The sequence below is a fragment of the Pongo pygmaeus genome, chromosome 15, assembly GCF_028885625.2.
Source record: "Pongo pygmaeus isolate AG05252 chromosome 15, NHGRI_mPonPyg2-v2.0_pri, whole genome shotgun sequence".
In the NCBI taxonomy this organism is placed as follows: Eukaryota; Metazoa; Chordata; class Mammalia; order Primates; family Hominidae; genus Pongo; species Pongo pygmaeus.
This window is the reverse complement of record NC_072388.2, coordinates 93,534,774-93,548,699: the sequence shown is the minus strand read 5'-3', so window position 1 is coordinate 93,548,699 and position 13,926 is coordinate 93,534,774. Positions and strand designations below refer to the sequence as shown.

The 13,926-nt window shown below is 49.9% G+C and overlaps 1 protein-coding gene across 6 annotated transcripts in view; it reads left to right on the top strand.

Annotated features, from left to right (window-relative positions):
• SERPINA12 (serpin family A member 12) overlaps positions 1-10,182 on the top strand; it is a 30,922-nt gene extending 20,740 nt beyond the window's left edge. For all 6 annotated transcript variants that reach the window (XM_054447493.2, XM_054447490.2, XM_054447488.2 and 3 more), the window contains 3 exons: positions 1,012-1,282; positions 7,492-7,639; positions 9,703-10,182. In XM_054447493.2, coding sequence (XP_054303468.1) covers positions 1,012-1,282; positions 7,492-7,639; positions 9,703-9,894 — 611 coding nt within the window. In that variant the 3' untranslated portion in view covers positions 9,895-10,182. The remainder of the gene's footprint in view (positions 1-1,011; positions 1,283-7,491; positions 7,640-9,702) is intronic.
• The last annotated feature ends 3,744 nt before the right edge of the window (positions 10,183-13,926 follow it).

Genomic DNA, 13,926 nt, shown 5'->3' with positions numbered 1-13,926 from the left:
CAAAATCACTGCTTGAGTGTCAGGAACATGGTACTAAATATAAAAAATTGAGGGTTCTCAAAATCCACAGGCAGATTGATGGCTAAAGAAGAAAAAAGGTGACCAATGGCAGTCTAAAACCTCTATCTGCCCAAACCAGAGAAGGAAAGAGGGGAATCTGGAATTTCCTGAAATCCCTATGTCCCTTAGATAATAATAGGAATAACAGTGAAAATAATGATGCTGATGATGACTAGCACCTACTCAACACTCACTATACACAGGCACTGAGCTGTGCTGCCTTATCCCACTACATGTCAAGGCATCGCTATGAGGTAGCGGTCAATATCCTCATTCTACAAATAAGAACACTGAAGTCCAGGGAGATTGAGACACTTACCCAAGGTTAACCCTTGATAACCTTTTGGACAGGTAGATAGAACAATGAAGCCAAGATTTGAACTCAGGGAGTTGGCCCTATAATGAGGACTCTGAGGCAGCAAGTTTGAAAGATCCAGGTCTGAGTTTATGCCAAATAGGTCAAGGTATCTTCAGAGTCCAGGCACCCAGGCTTCAGTGTTCACTGCTCTTTGGCAAGCTCCCAGTGGCAGCCTGTTTCACCAGTTTTCTTAGTTCCACATGAGAGCAGCTCCTTCAGGACTAACTCAGATTAGAATCAAGCGTTTCTACTCATATCAGACTCAATTAACCCTCATTAATTGTAATGCAGTCCCCTCTGTTAAGACATAATCAGTGGGCTTTGTCAGGCTTAGGGGAACCTGAGCTTATGGTAGTCTGCTTTTCCCCTCTTAATTTGGCAGTCTAGTCCTGGCTTCTTTGGGAACTAATAATTGCACCTGAGCCCATCTCATCAGAAATCTCCAGGACGTGGCATGAGGGCAAGGACTTCCCTGATATCCTGGACTACCCCCTTTCACCCTGAATCTGTGTGGACAGAGACTACTGGTTAGTTGGATTTAGTCACCTTTTTCCCTTGGGATAACATGTCTGTTTGTCTTTCTTCAATCTAAGCCAGGTGGAAACATGAGTTTGATCCAAATGTAACTAAAGAGGAAGATTTCTTTCTGGAGAAAAACAGTTCAGTCAAGGTGCCCATGATGTTCCGTAGTGGCATGTACCAAGTTGGCTATGACGATAAGCTCTCTTGCACCATCCTGGAAATACCTTACCAGAAAAATATCACAGCCATCTTCATCCTTCCTGATGAGGGCAAGCTGAAGCACTTGGAGAAGGGATGGCAGGTGGACACTTTCTCCAGATGGAAAACATTACTGTCACGCAGGTAAAGTGGGTGCCTAGCCCTCGCAGCTTTTTCCTTCTCCTGTCTTCTCTCTTATTTCTTCTGTCTGAGCTCTTACCTTATGGCCAAGTCCTCTTCTGGGCTCTATAATAAACTTATATCATGGTGAGAATTAGACTGGGGAACAAATCATAGGAATAGAGTGAAGTGCTTGGCTCTTTGAGGGAGATTCATCAAGACTGTGAGAGCACAGTAGATGGAGTCTTACTGGAGGGCGGTGGTCAGGGAGGACTTCACAGAGGAGATAGCATTTGAGCCAAGTCTTCAAGGCTGAGTGGCAGTCTGTATGAAAGGGGGAGGAGCAAAGGAAACTGCAAGGACAAACATGGGCTGTAAAAGAGAGCTGTGAGTTGTGAGTAGAATGATGTTGTCAACTGTGGTGTCACAACAAAACCCATGAAGTATCCAAAGTAAGTTATACAAATAATAGTTGAAGAGCCAAAGAGAGTAAATATTTTTCTTTTCAAACATAAACTGATATTAGATTAATGCTAAGCCTACAGAATTCCTCCCAGGCACTTGCTTACTGATAGATTTGGGGGGAAGAGGTAAGAGTTGGTGTTGGGTTTAAGTCTTGGGGACTTAGTGTCAGCATGGACATACATAGTGCCTTGAAAGTGGCTGGGCTAGTGGCCTCTAGTAGCCAGAGCAGTGAAGGAGATGTAGCAGAGTGGGCAGCTTCCACTTGGACAGGTGTCAGATGTCCTCTTCTCTGTTCTCTTTCCCTCTTCCACCTTGTCCCTGTCATCATTCCCCATGCATCTCCATAAAGGTATTTACTAAGAACCTCTGCCACAACTAATGTCCTGTCAGGCAGCAAGGACGGTACCAAGAGAGGTACAGATGATGCTAGGACTGAGCTTAGTAACCCATGGGTGGTAACTGAACTGATGCAACTCTTTTCATGCAGAACACTGTCTTGGAGGCATTCCAGAATGCATCTCTTATATCTAGAGTGAGCTGCAGACTCAAGAAAGGGAAATTCTGATTCCGAATGCTTCCAATTAAGTCACGGTACTGGGATGGGGGAGCCTAGTAGCAGAGCATCCCAAGAGCGTTGCCATCCCTTGAGATCTGCGTAGCCTCACCTGCCCTTCCCACTGGGAGCCAGGGAGCTGCAAGGGTTGGCAGGGTCTGGCCACTGAAACAAAAGGAGGGGTCCAGGTTACAACCTTTAGCTGAGACCTGGTTTTCTCATCTATGGTGTGTGGCCATAATATTGCCAACACCACAGTACTCTTGAGAGAATTAAATGTGCCTTAGCATAGCATTGCCCCACAGAAAACACACCCAAATGAAGTTCCTCTCTCCTTCCCATTGGCTAAAGAGGCAGAGCTCCAAGATTCTCAGCAGAACTTCGGAACTTCTGGTTTATTGAATGACAGGTGTCCTGCAAATCTGACCCTCTTACCCTCAGGTTGAAGCCCTAGGTTGGCTGCTCTTCCACTGCAGAAGATGTTCCCAGTGGGGAGGGCGGGTGAGGCTGTGCAGATCTCGAGAGATGGCAGTGCTCTTGGAATGCCCTGCCACTTAGCTCCCCCCTTCAATATATGTGACTTTATTGAAAGCATTCAGAACAATAATTTTCCTTTCTCAAGCCTGCAGCTCACTCTAGATATCAGAGATGCATTCTGCAATGCCTCCAAGCCACGTTCCGTGTGAAAGGAGTCACATCAGTTCAGTTCAGTTACCACCCACGGGTTCCCCCATGTTGTCTCAACATGGGGACATCCCCAAAGGGACTGACATGTTTCAGCCTGCACTCTACAGATTTTTAGAGTTCAAAGAGATGTCTTGGGAGATCTCCCTAAGGAACTGGGGGGTGTAGAAGGTGAAGAGAAGGTGAGAAATGGGAGGGATGCCAGGTCTTCCACCCCACTTCATCCAGAAGTCCTGGCTTTGTGAGACATGGACTCCAGAATATGACATTTCCTGTAGGACTCAAATTACAGTGGCTTGAGACCCTGCAGTTGATTTGCTGGAACTCACCATCCTGAGTGCACTCCACCCCTATCTCCAAGCCATGTCTGACAATTTCTCTATGGGGCTACGCTCAAGTGCTACACTGGGGGCTTCACATTCCCCTCACTGGGGCCCTCTGCAGCCCCTGGTATTGTGACCACCATCAGGCCACCACCAACCACACAGAGATGTTCCCTGGGCACTGCCACCATCTCTCTGGCTTCAGGCTTCATCTCCTTTTGCACCATTACACAAGAGTGAAATAGAACCTTTGAGATTTTGTGTAGGCTAGTTCCAGACTTCCTGGAGGTTTGGGAATAACAGAACCAAAGCTCCTCACAGGGACCCAGGATAACTTACAGCGCATAGAAGTGGCGTCTTGTGAAGTCGAAGTGTAGAGTGTAGGCTGCTCTCAGTGGCGTCTTGTGGAGTCCAAGTGTAGGCTGCTCTCAGCATCTCCTCCAGGGTACCTCCTTCCATTTATCTAGTGCCTGGTCTGCCTCCCCCATCCCTCTGGGACTGCTCTCCGAATCTCCTTGACTTGAGGCCAGGCCTCCCCACCAGGAAGGCCATGGAGAGGAAGGTTCCTCTCACCCCAGGGATGTCTTGCCTACCCAGTCACTTCTGGCCTTGGAATGACAGACAGGGTATTGTCCACCCTCCTGAGAAGAAACTCCAAATCCTCTTGCAGGACAGGGGGTTTGCCCACGGTCCTCAGGGAATTACGTTTGGTTAGAACATGGTAGGCAAATATTCCTACCTTCTGAGCTTATTATTTCTGGGAGATAAGTGGTCAAGTTGCTTTGATCTACAGGTGGGAAATCTAGTCCAGACAGCTCAGTGGACCGCTATGGGAGAGCAGAGGTGGACGGGCTATACCTATGCATTCTTTCTGCAGTCCTCTCCAGACTGGAGGGCCTAGAAGACACTGAGCAGAAAAATCACCTTTTCCCTAAAAGAAGTAACCAAGTCAACAGACACACACCAACTTACATGTGGGTAGAACATGTCAGAATTTAGGCTTCGGATGACTTCCACCGGCCTCTGTGCAGGAGGCAGACACCTGCTTTGGATTTGCATAATTTGAGGCCAGGTGCTGCTCTGATTTCCCCAGAGGAAAAGCTCTGTTTCCCAGGGTCCACCTTTAGGAGCAGAAAACTGCTGGTGGCTTTGAAATAGCCATTGTCCTGTTCAGAAGTGTCGAGGGTCCACTCCCAGCCTGGGTGCCCTCCCCCACATTTCCGTACATATTGGTATATGCACTCACCTGTCAGCACAGCTGCATTTAGTGCCTTCCCACGTTGGCACAAACTAAAGCCAATCTCCTCATTTACGCACTGGACCTACGGCCCCTCGCTACTCAGGAACATCACCCTAGAAATCCTGTCCTTGCTTTCCTACATCGGCATGTGTTTTTCTCTCTTCTGAATCATTTCCATCAGATACAAAGATGCCCTTATCTTTCCCATCATGAAACCTCGCAGGGGACCAGGGAAAACTTACAGCTCATAGAAGTGGCTACTATGCAGGAAGACAAAGCAGGTGTCTGCCTTCTGTGCAGGCAGGCCTGTATGGCTTGTGCTGGCCTGCGGGAAATCTCAATGCTATTATTTTTCCCAACATAACAGCTTCTCTTGACCTCTGCTTTCCCCCAGTTATTCCTCCATTTCGCCACTCCCCATTTGCAGGTGAATACCATGGAGCAGTTGCCTCTGTTCACAGCCCCTAGTTCCTCTCATCCTCTCCTAAATCCACTCCAGTCCAGCTTCTGCACCCACTTCTCACAGAGACCTCCCTTCCCAAGGTCCCAAGGGTGTCTGTGTTGCAGAGTGCAGTCAGTCTCAGGCCTCGCTCTTCGGCTGGTTGGTGTCCCCAACTCCTTAAGGTGCTCTTCATTTGGCTTCCAGCTCTCCGCTCTCACAGCACTTCCCACCTCTTCCCTCCTCAATCTCCTTTGCTGGAGACCCCTCTCCTCCTCCAGGTCTCAGAGGTGAGTGTCTCAGGGCTCAGTTCTCAGCCTTCTTTTCTGTCTATACTTACCCCTGAGTGAGCGCACAGGCTCAGAGCTTTAAACACCATCTCTATTACCACGACTGCCATGCTTCCATCCCCAGCCCCTGTTCTCCCCCAAATTCCAGAGTCATGGATCTTTCTGTTTACCCGGAGTCTCCCCTGGATGTGTAATTGGAGCTTAGTGTCAACACATCCAGAATGGCGTCCTGATCTGTCCCAAGGAACCTCCCCAAGCCTGCCCATCTCAGTCAATGGTGACTCCATCTTTTTAGTTGCTCAAGCCAAAAACCTTGGAGTCACACTGACCACTCTGAAATGCCTCATTCGGTCTGTCAGGAAACTGCTTTAGCCTACAGCAAACCACATCTGGAATTTGGTATCTTTCCGCCGTCTCTGGGGCTCCCAACATCTGACGACCACACTAGCTTCCAAATGGTCTCCCAGTATCAATTTTTGCCCATCCCCACTGTACACAACACCACCACCAAGAGTATGTTCTTAACAGAGGCAACAGAATGATCCTTTTAAATCCTAAGCAAGACTATGTCACTCCTCTGTTCAAAACCCTACAGTGACTCCCCATTTTATTCAGGAAAAAAAAAAAAGCCCAATTTGTCTAACTCTCTTGCCTGCCTCAAGGTTTGCTCAAACTTTGGACCAATCCTCAATTCCTGCAAGTTGATCTATTTATTTTTTTTCCATAGCACTTACTGCCTTCTGCATACCGCTAGTACATGTATGTAGGTTTAGGTGGTACTTTTTGTTGTGTTGATTCTATCACCTGTCTCCCCTGCTAGAACACACAGTCAGGAGCAGAGATCTTTGCCTGTTCTCTGCATAGATGCATCTCCAGCACCTAGAACAGCACCTAGTATACAGTAGGGATTTAATAAATGTTTGTTGAGTGAATGAATGAGTGGAAAGGTAAATTTGGGAGTCGTTGGGCCTGTTGATGATATTCAAAGCTGTGAGACTGAATGACATGCATGGGGAAGGAGTGAAGGTGGAAAAGAGAAGGGGACCAAGGTCTGAGCCTCAAAGCAGCAGTATAGCTGGTAGACATGGGTGGGGTGGAGCCAGACAGGGGCAGGAGTGGTGGGGAAGGAGGAGAAGCCTCAAGGGGTGGACTTGGAATGCTTCACCTTGGGGAAAGGGATTACCGTCAGGTGCGGCTCACTGAGAGCTGGCTCTGGGACTTGGGGCTGGTTGTCAACGGTGACTCTGGAAAGAGTTGCTTCCATAAAAAGTTGAGGTCAAAGAGCTGACTGGAGTGGACTGAGGCAATCGTGGGAGAGAGTGGAGATAGCTGCTATAAAAGGAAGGAAAGAAATGAGCTGGAAGCTGGAGAGGCTATTCAGGGCCAAGAGAGATCTCTTGGCGTTAGTTTTTGAGGATAGGGTCACTCTAGCGTGAGGCCTCCTCCAGAGGAGGATCAAAGGGGCACTGTTTAAGGATGATGCAGGAGAGAGAGGACACATAGGCAGGAATGAGGTCCTTGGGTAGGTGGGAAAATAGGGTGCAAGGCCAGGTGAACAGGAATCCAGGGTCTGCAGGTACCTCAGGAGCCCCTGGGCCCCAGGCTCCGGGCAGGAGGCTGATCGCGGTTCAGCCACAGAGGATGTGAAGCTGCTAGTTGGAGGGCAGGAGGATGGACACCTGCTAAGCACCAACTGTCTGCTGAGCGCCTTGTCTGCATTTGCCTTAGCACCCCTAGTGTCCCGCAGGAGCGACGATGATCATCTTCCTTCTCACACAAGTGACTTAGAGAGGGAAGGTCACGGAGCTCATGAGAGGCAGAGTGGATTTGAACTCAGTTCTGTCTAGCTCCAGATTCTGGGAGCCTTGTTCCCTCCAGTGTCAGGTCTTCCGGGGTCAGGATGGGCTCAGGGCTCAGGCATGGCAGCGACTACAGTGGGGACATCATCAGTGACTGTGGCTGAAGGGGCTCTGAGACGGGGGAACTTGAGACTTGAGAACACTCCCTGTAGAGGGCTCTGGGGCAGGTGTGCTGGGAGGCAGGGACACGGTTCAGAGAGCTTATGGTGTTTTGAAACCAAGGTCCCAGGGTTAAGGAGCCTCTCCTCATTCTGTGGATGGAGAGAGATTGGAGACCTCTGGGGCTGGGAGGACACATGTTTCATTCGTCATGTATCCTGAGGCTTGCCCTGCAACACAACAGGACTTGACCACTCACCGTTGTCATGTCAATTCCCCAGGGTCGTAGATGTGTCTGTGCCCAGACTCCACATGACGGGCACCTTCAACCTGAAGAAGACTCTCTCCTACATAGGTGTCTCCAAAATCTTTGAGGAGCATGGTGATCTCACCAAGATCGCCCCTTATCGCAGCCTGAAAGTGGGTGAGGTAAGCCTGCCTAGCCTGGACTCCACTCCCTGCAACACAGGGGCCTTCCCCCAGCCCCGGGCCAGAGCCAGGGTCACAATGGCTGTCAGAGCCAGGACTCCACCCACTAGTCGGGGCGGCAATGAATGCAGCTGTGTCGCTTACCAACCCCGTGATCCTGGGCAAACCACATAACCTCCCCCAGCCTCATGCTTCCAGTCTTTAAAACTGCTGCTATTTTGGAAATCAATTCAATGTAGCAAATGTTGATCAAGGCCTGGAACAGTTATCAGGCCTAGAACTGGTCTAGGTCTAACCCAGACCCTCTCCCAAAGGCCACATCCTTCTTTCTTTCTTTCTTTCTCTTTCCTTTCTTTCTCTCTCTCCTTTCTTTCTTTCTTCTTTATTTCTTTTTCTTTCTTTCTTTCTTTCTCTCTCTCTCTCTTCCTTCCTTTCTTTCTTTCTTTCTTTTATTTTTTTTTTGAAGGAGTCTTGCACTGTCGCCCAGGCTGGAGTACAGTGGCGCCTCTAGGCTCACTGTAACCTCCACCTCCCAGGTTCAAGCAATTCTCCTGCCTCAGCCTCCCGAGTAGCTGGGATTACAGGCGCCTGCCACCATGCCTGGCTAATTTTTTTGTATTTTTAGTAGAAACAGGGTTTCACCATGTTGCCCAGGCTGGTCTCAAACTCCTGATCTCAGGTCATCCACCCACCTTGGCCTCCCAAAGTGCTGGGATTACAGGCGTGAGCCACCACGCCCAAGGCCACACGTTTCGTATGAGTTGGCGTAAGCATGTGCTGCATAGGAAGAGATGACCAAGCAAAGGGGCCTGTGGCCTCTGGCAAAGGTGAGCACCTGACTGTCTGGGGCAAGAAGAGAGCACCGTATAGGTAGAGTCACCGGATTTAGCAGATTTCAATAAGGATGCCCAATTAAATTTGAATTTTAGATAAATGATGAATAATTTTTTTAGTGACAGTATGTTCCGAATATTTCACGGGACACACTTACACTAAAACATATTCATTGTTTATCTTGAATTCAAATTTCAGTGGATGTCCTGTATTTCACATGGCAACCCTACTTTGGGGTTAAAAAGGCATTGAAGGAGGGGAAAGATTTCAACAAGCAGAGATGGGTGCGGGGATGGGTGCAGCAGTGTGGCCAAGGCTGGGGGTTTTTGGATATCATGGAGTAGTGGGTGGTGGGGATTGGGTGCTTAGTGGAGATAAAATGGGAAGTTCAAACCAGTCTGGGAAGGATCCAGCTTGCCAAGCTGAGCCCGCTGCTCTGAATCAGATGGCACAGATTCCACTGTATTTTTCATGTTGACATAAGAAACACAGTTACTAGAATTTTCTCACTTTTGAGCTTTCCTGCCACAGACTTCCCACAAACATTCAACACCAGCTCTGAAGGTCTTGTTGAGTTTAACGGCTCATTTCTTTCTGTAGTTACGTTTGCTGATAGCTGTGATTCTAACACAGGATACTATCCTGTTTTCTGCAAGTAAAATTGTGAGAATTTTGTAGGCTAGAAAGAAATGTGCCAGGATTTCACACACGCCCAATAGTTTCCCAGTACCGATCACCTGTTTACAGACGTTGATGCCTTTGGAGTGGATTTGGGATGCAAGTCATCTCAAAGAGCTAATCCAGAATCCTTCTCCCTCTTAACCATCCACCAGGTGGATGAAAGGAGGTGCTGGAGGCTTCAGAGTGGGGATACCACCACCTCACTTTCACCCAGCTGCAGCCCAGTAGACCTTTTCTGCCACGGCTATGGTTGATGCTTCCCTGCAACCCATGAGAAAGAGAAGCAAACCCCACTCCATCTCTCTCCCCAACCAACTCTCGTAACTGATGCTCCCCCTGCACCATCTTTTCCTTCACGCAGCATCTGCTTGTCAAATATTCTCCAGCATTAATGGCAAAAGAGCCAGGATCCCTGGAGTAAACCAAGTTGCTTCTGTGCTGGACGGCTTGGGCCAAGTTGTCTCCCTCTCTGATCCTCTCTGGGCCTCCGGCCCACTATGGTCGCCGAGCAGCTTGGCAGGCCCTGACTTTGCCCTTGGCTTCCGTAGGCTGTGCACAAGGCTGAGCTGAAGATGGATGAGAGGGGTACAGAGGGAGCCGCTGGCACCGGAGCACAGACTCTGCCCATGGAGACACCACTCGTCGTCAAGATAGACAAACCCTATCTGCTGCTGATTTACAGCGAGAAAATACCTTCCGTGCTCTTCCTGGGAAAGATTGTTAACCCTATTGGAAAATAAAGGAGAATTCCTGCTTGCCGCAGACCCCGAACATGGCTTGGGGTTGAACATGTTCCATCTTCCTGAGATGGAAGTCACAGGCACATTTCAGTTTAGTCTCTCCCCGTCACCATCTCCCTAGACTGCCCGAATGAGCAAAACTGCAAGTTCTAGAAGTCCTGTACCCCATTTCCTCCCTGCCCATTCAAATGCTGGGATGCAATGCCCCACCCCCAACCACTTGGTGGCATTCTCCTCTCCCCTCCAGCGGGCAGAGGGACTCTGTGATTTAATAAACAAATGTTTCTCCCCCCCAACCCTGCCCCAGGTTGACTGGCTGTTGGTGGATAATTTGGGGAAGGTATGGGCCACAGCAAGTACCTGGGGTCTGGAGTGAGAGACTGGGGTTCAAATCCTAGAATGAGGTATCTTTGGGAAAGCCACAAACCCTCTCTGAGTCTGTCTTCTTATTTCTGAAGTGAAGGTCCTGCCCCTCCCTTTGGGGCTCCAAGGAAGCTAGTTCAGTGCTTTAACAAAGTTGGTCCCAACTCTGTGAGTCCTTGGCCAATTATCCGCCCCGGAGTGTCCACGTGGGAGCTCTGGGCGCAGCCAGGAATCCAGGTGGATGGGGAAACAGGGACGGGGCCAGTCCAGCCCCTCGGGCAGCATTAGAAGGACGAAGTCTGGTAGTAGCCGCCAGCTTTGTCCATTTCAGGCACAAAAAGAACATCCTGGCACCCTCCCTCCCCTGTCCCCTCCCTATCTTGTTATCAAAGGCAGATCCTGCGGTTTAAACCTGTCAGCAAGTTCAATTGAAGAGTGAGTGGGGGTCTCTGCGCCCTCCCCAGAAAATGTGGCCCTGCAGGGCCGCCTGTGGCCACTAGAGGGCACCAGGTGCTCGCAGGGCCGCGCACAGGTTCCTGGCCTGGGGCAAGCTCATTTCAGGCATCTGGTTCCTTCCCCACCTGCAGGGAATTCTCAGGGCTTTCGGTGTTTGGAGAGGAGAGGATACTGGCTGGCTTAGCACTGAGGAGCCTCGACTGGCACTACTTATCATTTCCCGGGCGTGTTTAGCAGTTTGCAGCTCATGGTGTCCTTTGTGTTCTGGTCACAGATGCTCTCAGAGCAGCCAGAGTGGGCGTCCCTATAACAGATGTGGAAACAGAGGCTCAGAGAGGTGAAGTGGCTTTCTCGTGGCCTCAGGGTTAGCCGCGTGCAGCAAGTGCCCCATCTTCTGATTTGGGGCAGGAAGGGAAGAGTCCCCAGAGGCTGGTGGAGAAGGCTGCCTGCGGGGGACGGGGGAGGGGCAGGGCTGGTGGACGGTGGTGAGCGCTGAGCCTGGGAGCCCAGAGTGCGCAGCCCCTTTTCGAGAGGGTGGGGGTGAGGGAGAAGGTTGAGACCCGGCACAGGGACACAGACGTGGGAAAAAGGCTGGGAATCCCGGCCGAGCCGAGCCCTTTGCCGACGTCATTTCCCCTGCCCCAGCCTGAGGGGTGGGTATAGAAAAACACAGAAACCCTGAGCTACGGTCTCAGGTGCGCAACATATGACACTGGGGAAGTGACACTGCCAGGAAAGCCACCGAGTGGCCAGGTGACCTGGGCATATCACTAAACCTTTCTGAGCCTTAGCCGCTTCATTTATTGAGAGAGGATCATAATATCTACCTCCAGTGGCTAAGCTAGAGACTAATACCCTCTATCTACCTACCTACCTCTGAGGATGACGTGAGGTTGCATGGCCATCGTGCCTGGCACGTGGGCATGCAGTAGAGAGCCCCTGCTGCGGTCCTCCACCAGCCCCCTCCAGTGCTTCTGCCATCTCCTCTAATGGGAATTCCCTCCTCCAGCCTAACAAACTCCTACTCACCCTTTAATACCCAGGCCACTAGGACCTCTTTATGAACTCTTCTCTACCTTTCCAACATCTTCCAAGGCAGCCTCTTCCAAGCAGCCTTCCAAAACCCTCACCTCCACGCATGACGATGGCAGGTGGGTCTGAATGTTCCCTCCAGCCGCCTGTGGGCTGCAGTCAATCCTCCATTAAATGATGACTTCTGGGCTGCAATCTCTGAGCTCATTGTTGATATATGTAGACCGGTTCCTGCCTTCCTGGGGTTGATAATCAGTGAGAGAAGCCACCATGAATCCAATAAACACATGTTTGTCACGAGCTGCGGTGGGCACAGTGAAGGAGACGTTGCAGAGCTTGCAAAGGGTGTCACAGAAGGGTCGTGTCCAGTCCGGGAGTCGCATGTCACAGATGGGTCGTGTCCAGTCCGGGGGCCCAAGAAAGGCTTTCCCAAGATGTAACATTTAGGAGGAGCTCCAAATGCTGGGAACTCATCTGTTTTTAAACTGTAGTTAGGAATTAAAACTGCATATAGAGGTGTTTTTTCCAGCATAGTTAATAATATGTTAAATACTGATTGGTATTTCTAAGTATACCAATAGAAATCAGGCATAAGCTCGAGTTCTTTATTCATCTTCCTTTTAACTAATTCTGTTTTTGAAATGACGGTTGCATATCTTAAATATTTTTAAATATCACGTTCTGCTTTCATAGCCACATTTGTAGTATTCGCTGCAAAAATAAATTCTATTTTGAAGAAGAAAAAAAAGAGGAAGAAATAAGGGTGTGAGCCCAGGGAGGCCCCACCAAGCAGCGAGAACAGCATGTGCAAAGGCCCTGAGGTCAGAAGTGGCACAGGTGAGGAGCTGAAATGAGATGAGTAAGCAAGAAGGGGTGGGAGCGGGGCCGAGAGGTAGGTGGGAACTCGTAGGCCACAGAGGGATGCTGGTCTTTAATTGAAGAACTATGGCAGGCTGCAGCAGGTGTGCAGTTTGAGAGTGACTCAGGCAAGCCCATGTGTTTTATGTCCCTCTGCCTGCAGACTTGTGTCCTTGTATCCCCCATACCCAGGCCGGTACCTGCCACAGAGCACACACGCAACACATATTTGCTGGAAAGAAAAACTGCCCTGCCAATCATCTTTGTCCAGACACGGTCAGCCCCCTCCAAAGCTCCCCTCTCCTCTGGGATGGGAGTCACAGGCCTTAGTCCCGCAGGCCTGCCCACTAGGATGTGGCCATGCCTGCTCCTTCTTGTAGGTCTGTGTGCCACCTCCCTACATCTTCCCACCCTGCCTGGATGCTCTCCTTGCTCCTCATCCTCTCCCACTCCCACCACTTCCCTCCAGCATGTTACTCAGTCTTTCAGGGAAGGTTCACCCCTACTCCTTCTCAGAAGCCTTCCCACGTCACATATTTGTGAGCTGACCGACCTTGTGAATAAATAAGTGAATGAATGAGTGGATTTTGATTTTGACATAACCGACACTTCCTAGATGCCTATCAAAGCCTGACATGACACAAGTGCTTTCCCCATCTCACTGGCCCACAACCCTTCCGGTTGGTGTGACCATCCCATTTTACTGATGAGAAAACGGAGGCTCAGGAAGATCACACCAATTGCACAAGGTCCCACAGCTAGACTGCCACAGAGATGGGAGCACACACAAATCCCCTGAGCACTTGTGGCTTTTATTTGTCCCATCAGTTCATCCATCCATCCATTCAACAAATATTCACTGACTGTCCTCTCTGTGCAGGGACAAAGAGGGGTTTTAGGGGTTTGTGAATATAGAAAGATCCTTGCCCTTGCAGAGGTCTCGTGTTACTCGGGAAAGGCAGGAAATTAACAATAGGTGTGATCAAGAAATAAGGACATACCAGCCTGGCCAATATGGGGAAACCCCGTCTTTACTAAAACTACAAAAATTAGCCAGGCATGGTGGCATGCACCTGTAATCCCAGCTAATTGGGAGGCTGAGGCAGGAGAATCACTTGAACCTAGGAGGCGGAGGTTGCAGTGAGCCAAGATGGCACCACTGCCCTCCAGCCTGGGTGACAGAACAAGACTCCATTAAAAAAGAAAGGAGAGGAGAGGAGAGAAGAGAAGGGACATTAAGTGGAGTGGGTAAGGGTGACTAGAGGTGCCAGTGGCGCTGGCAGGGGTCACAGCCAGCCTACCGGGAGACTGAGACAATGGGTT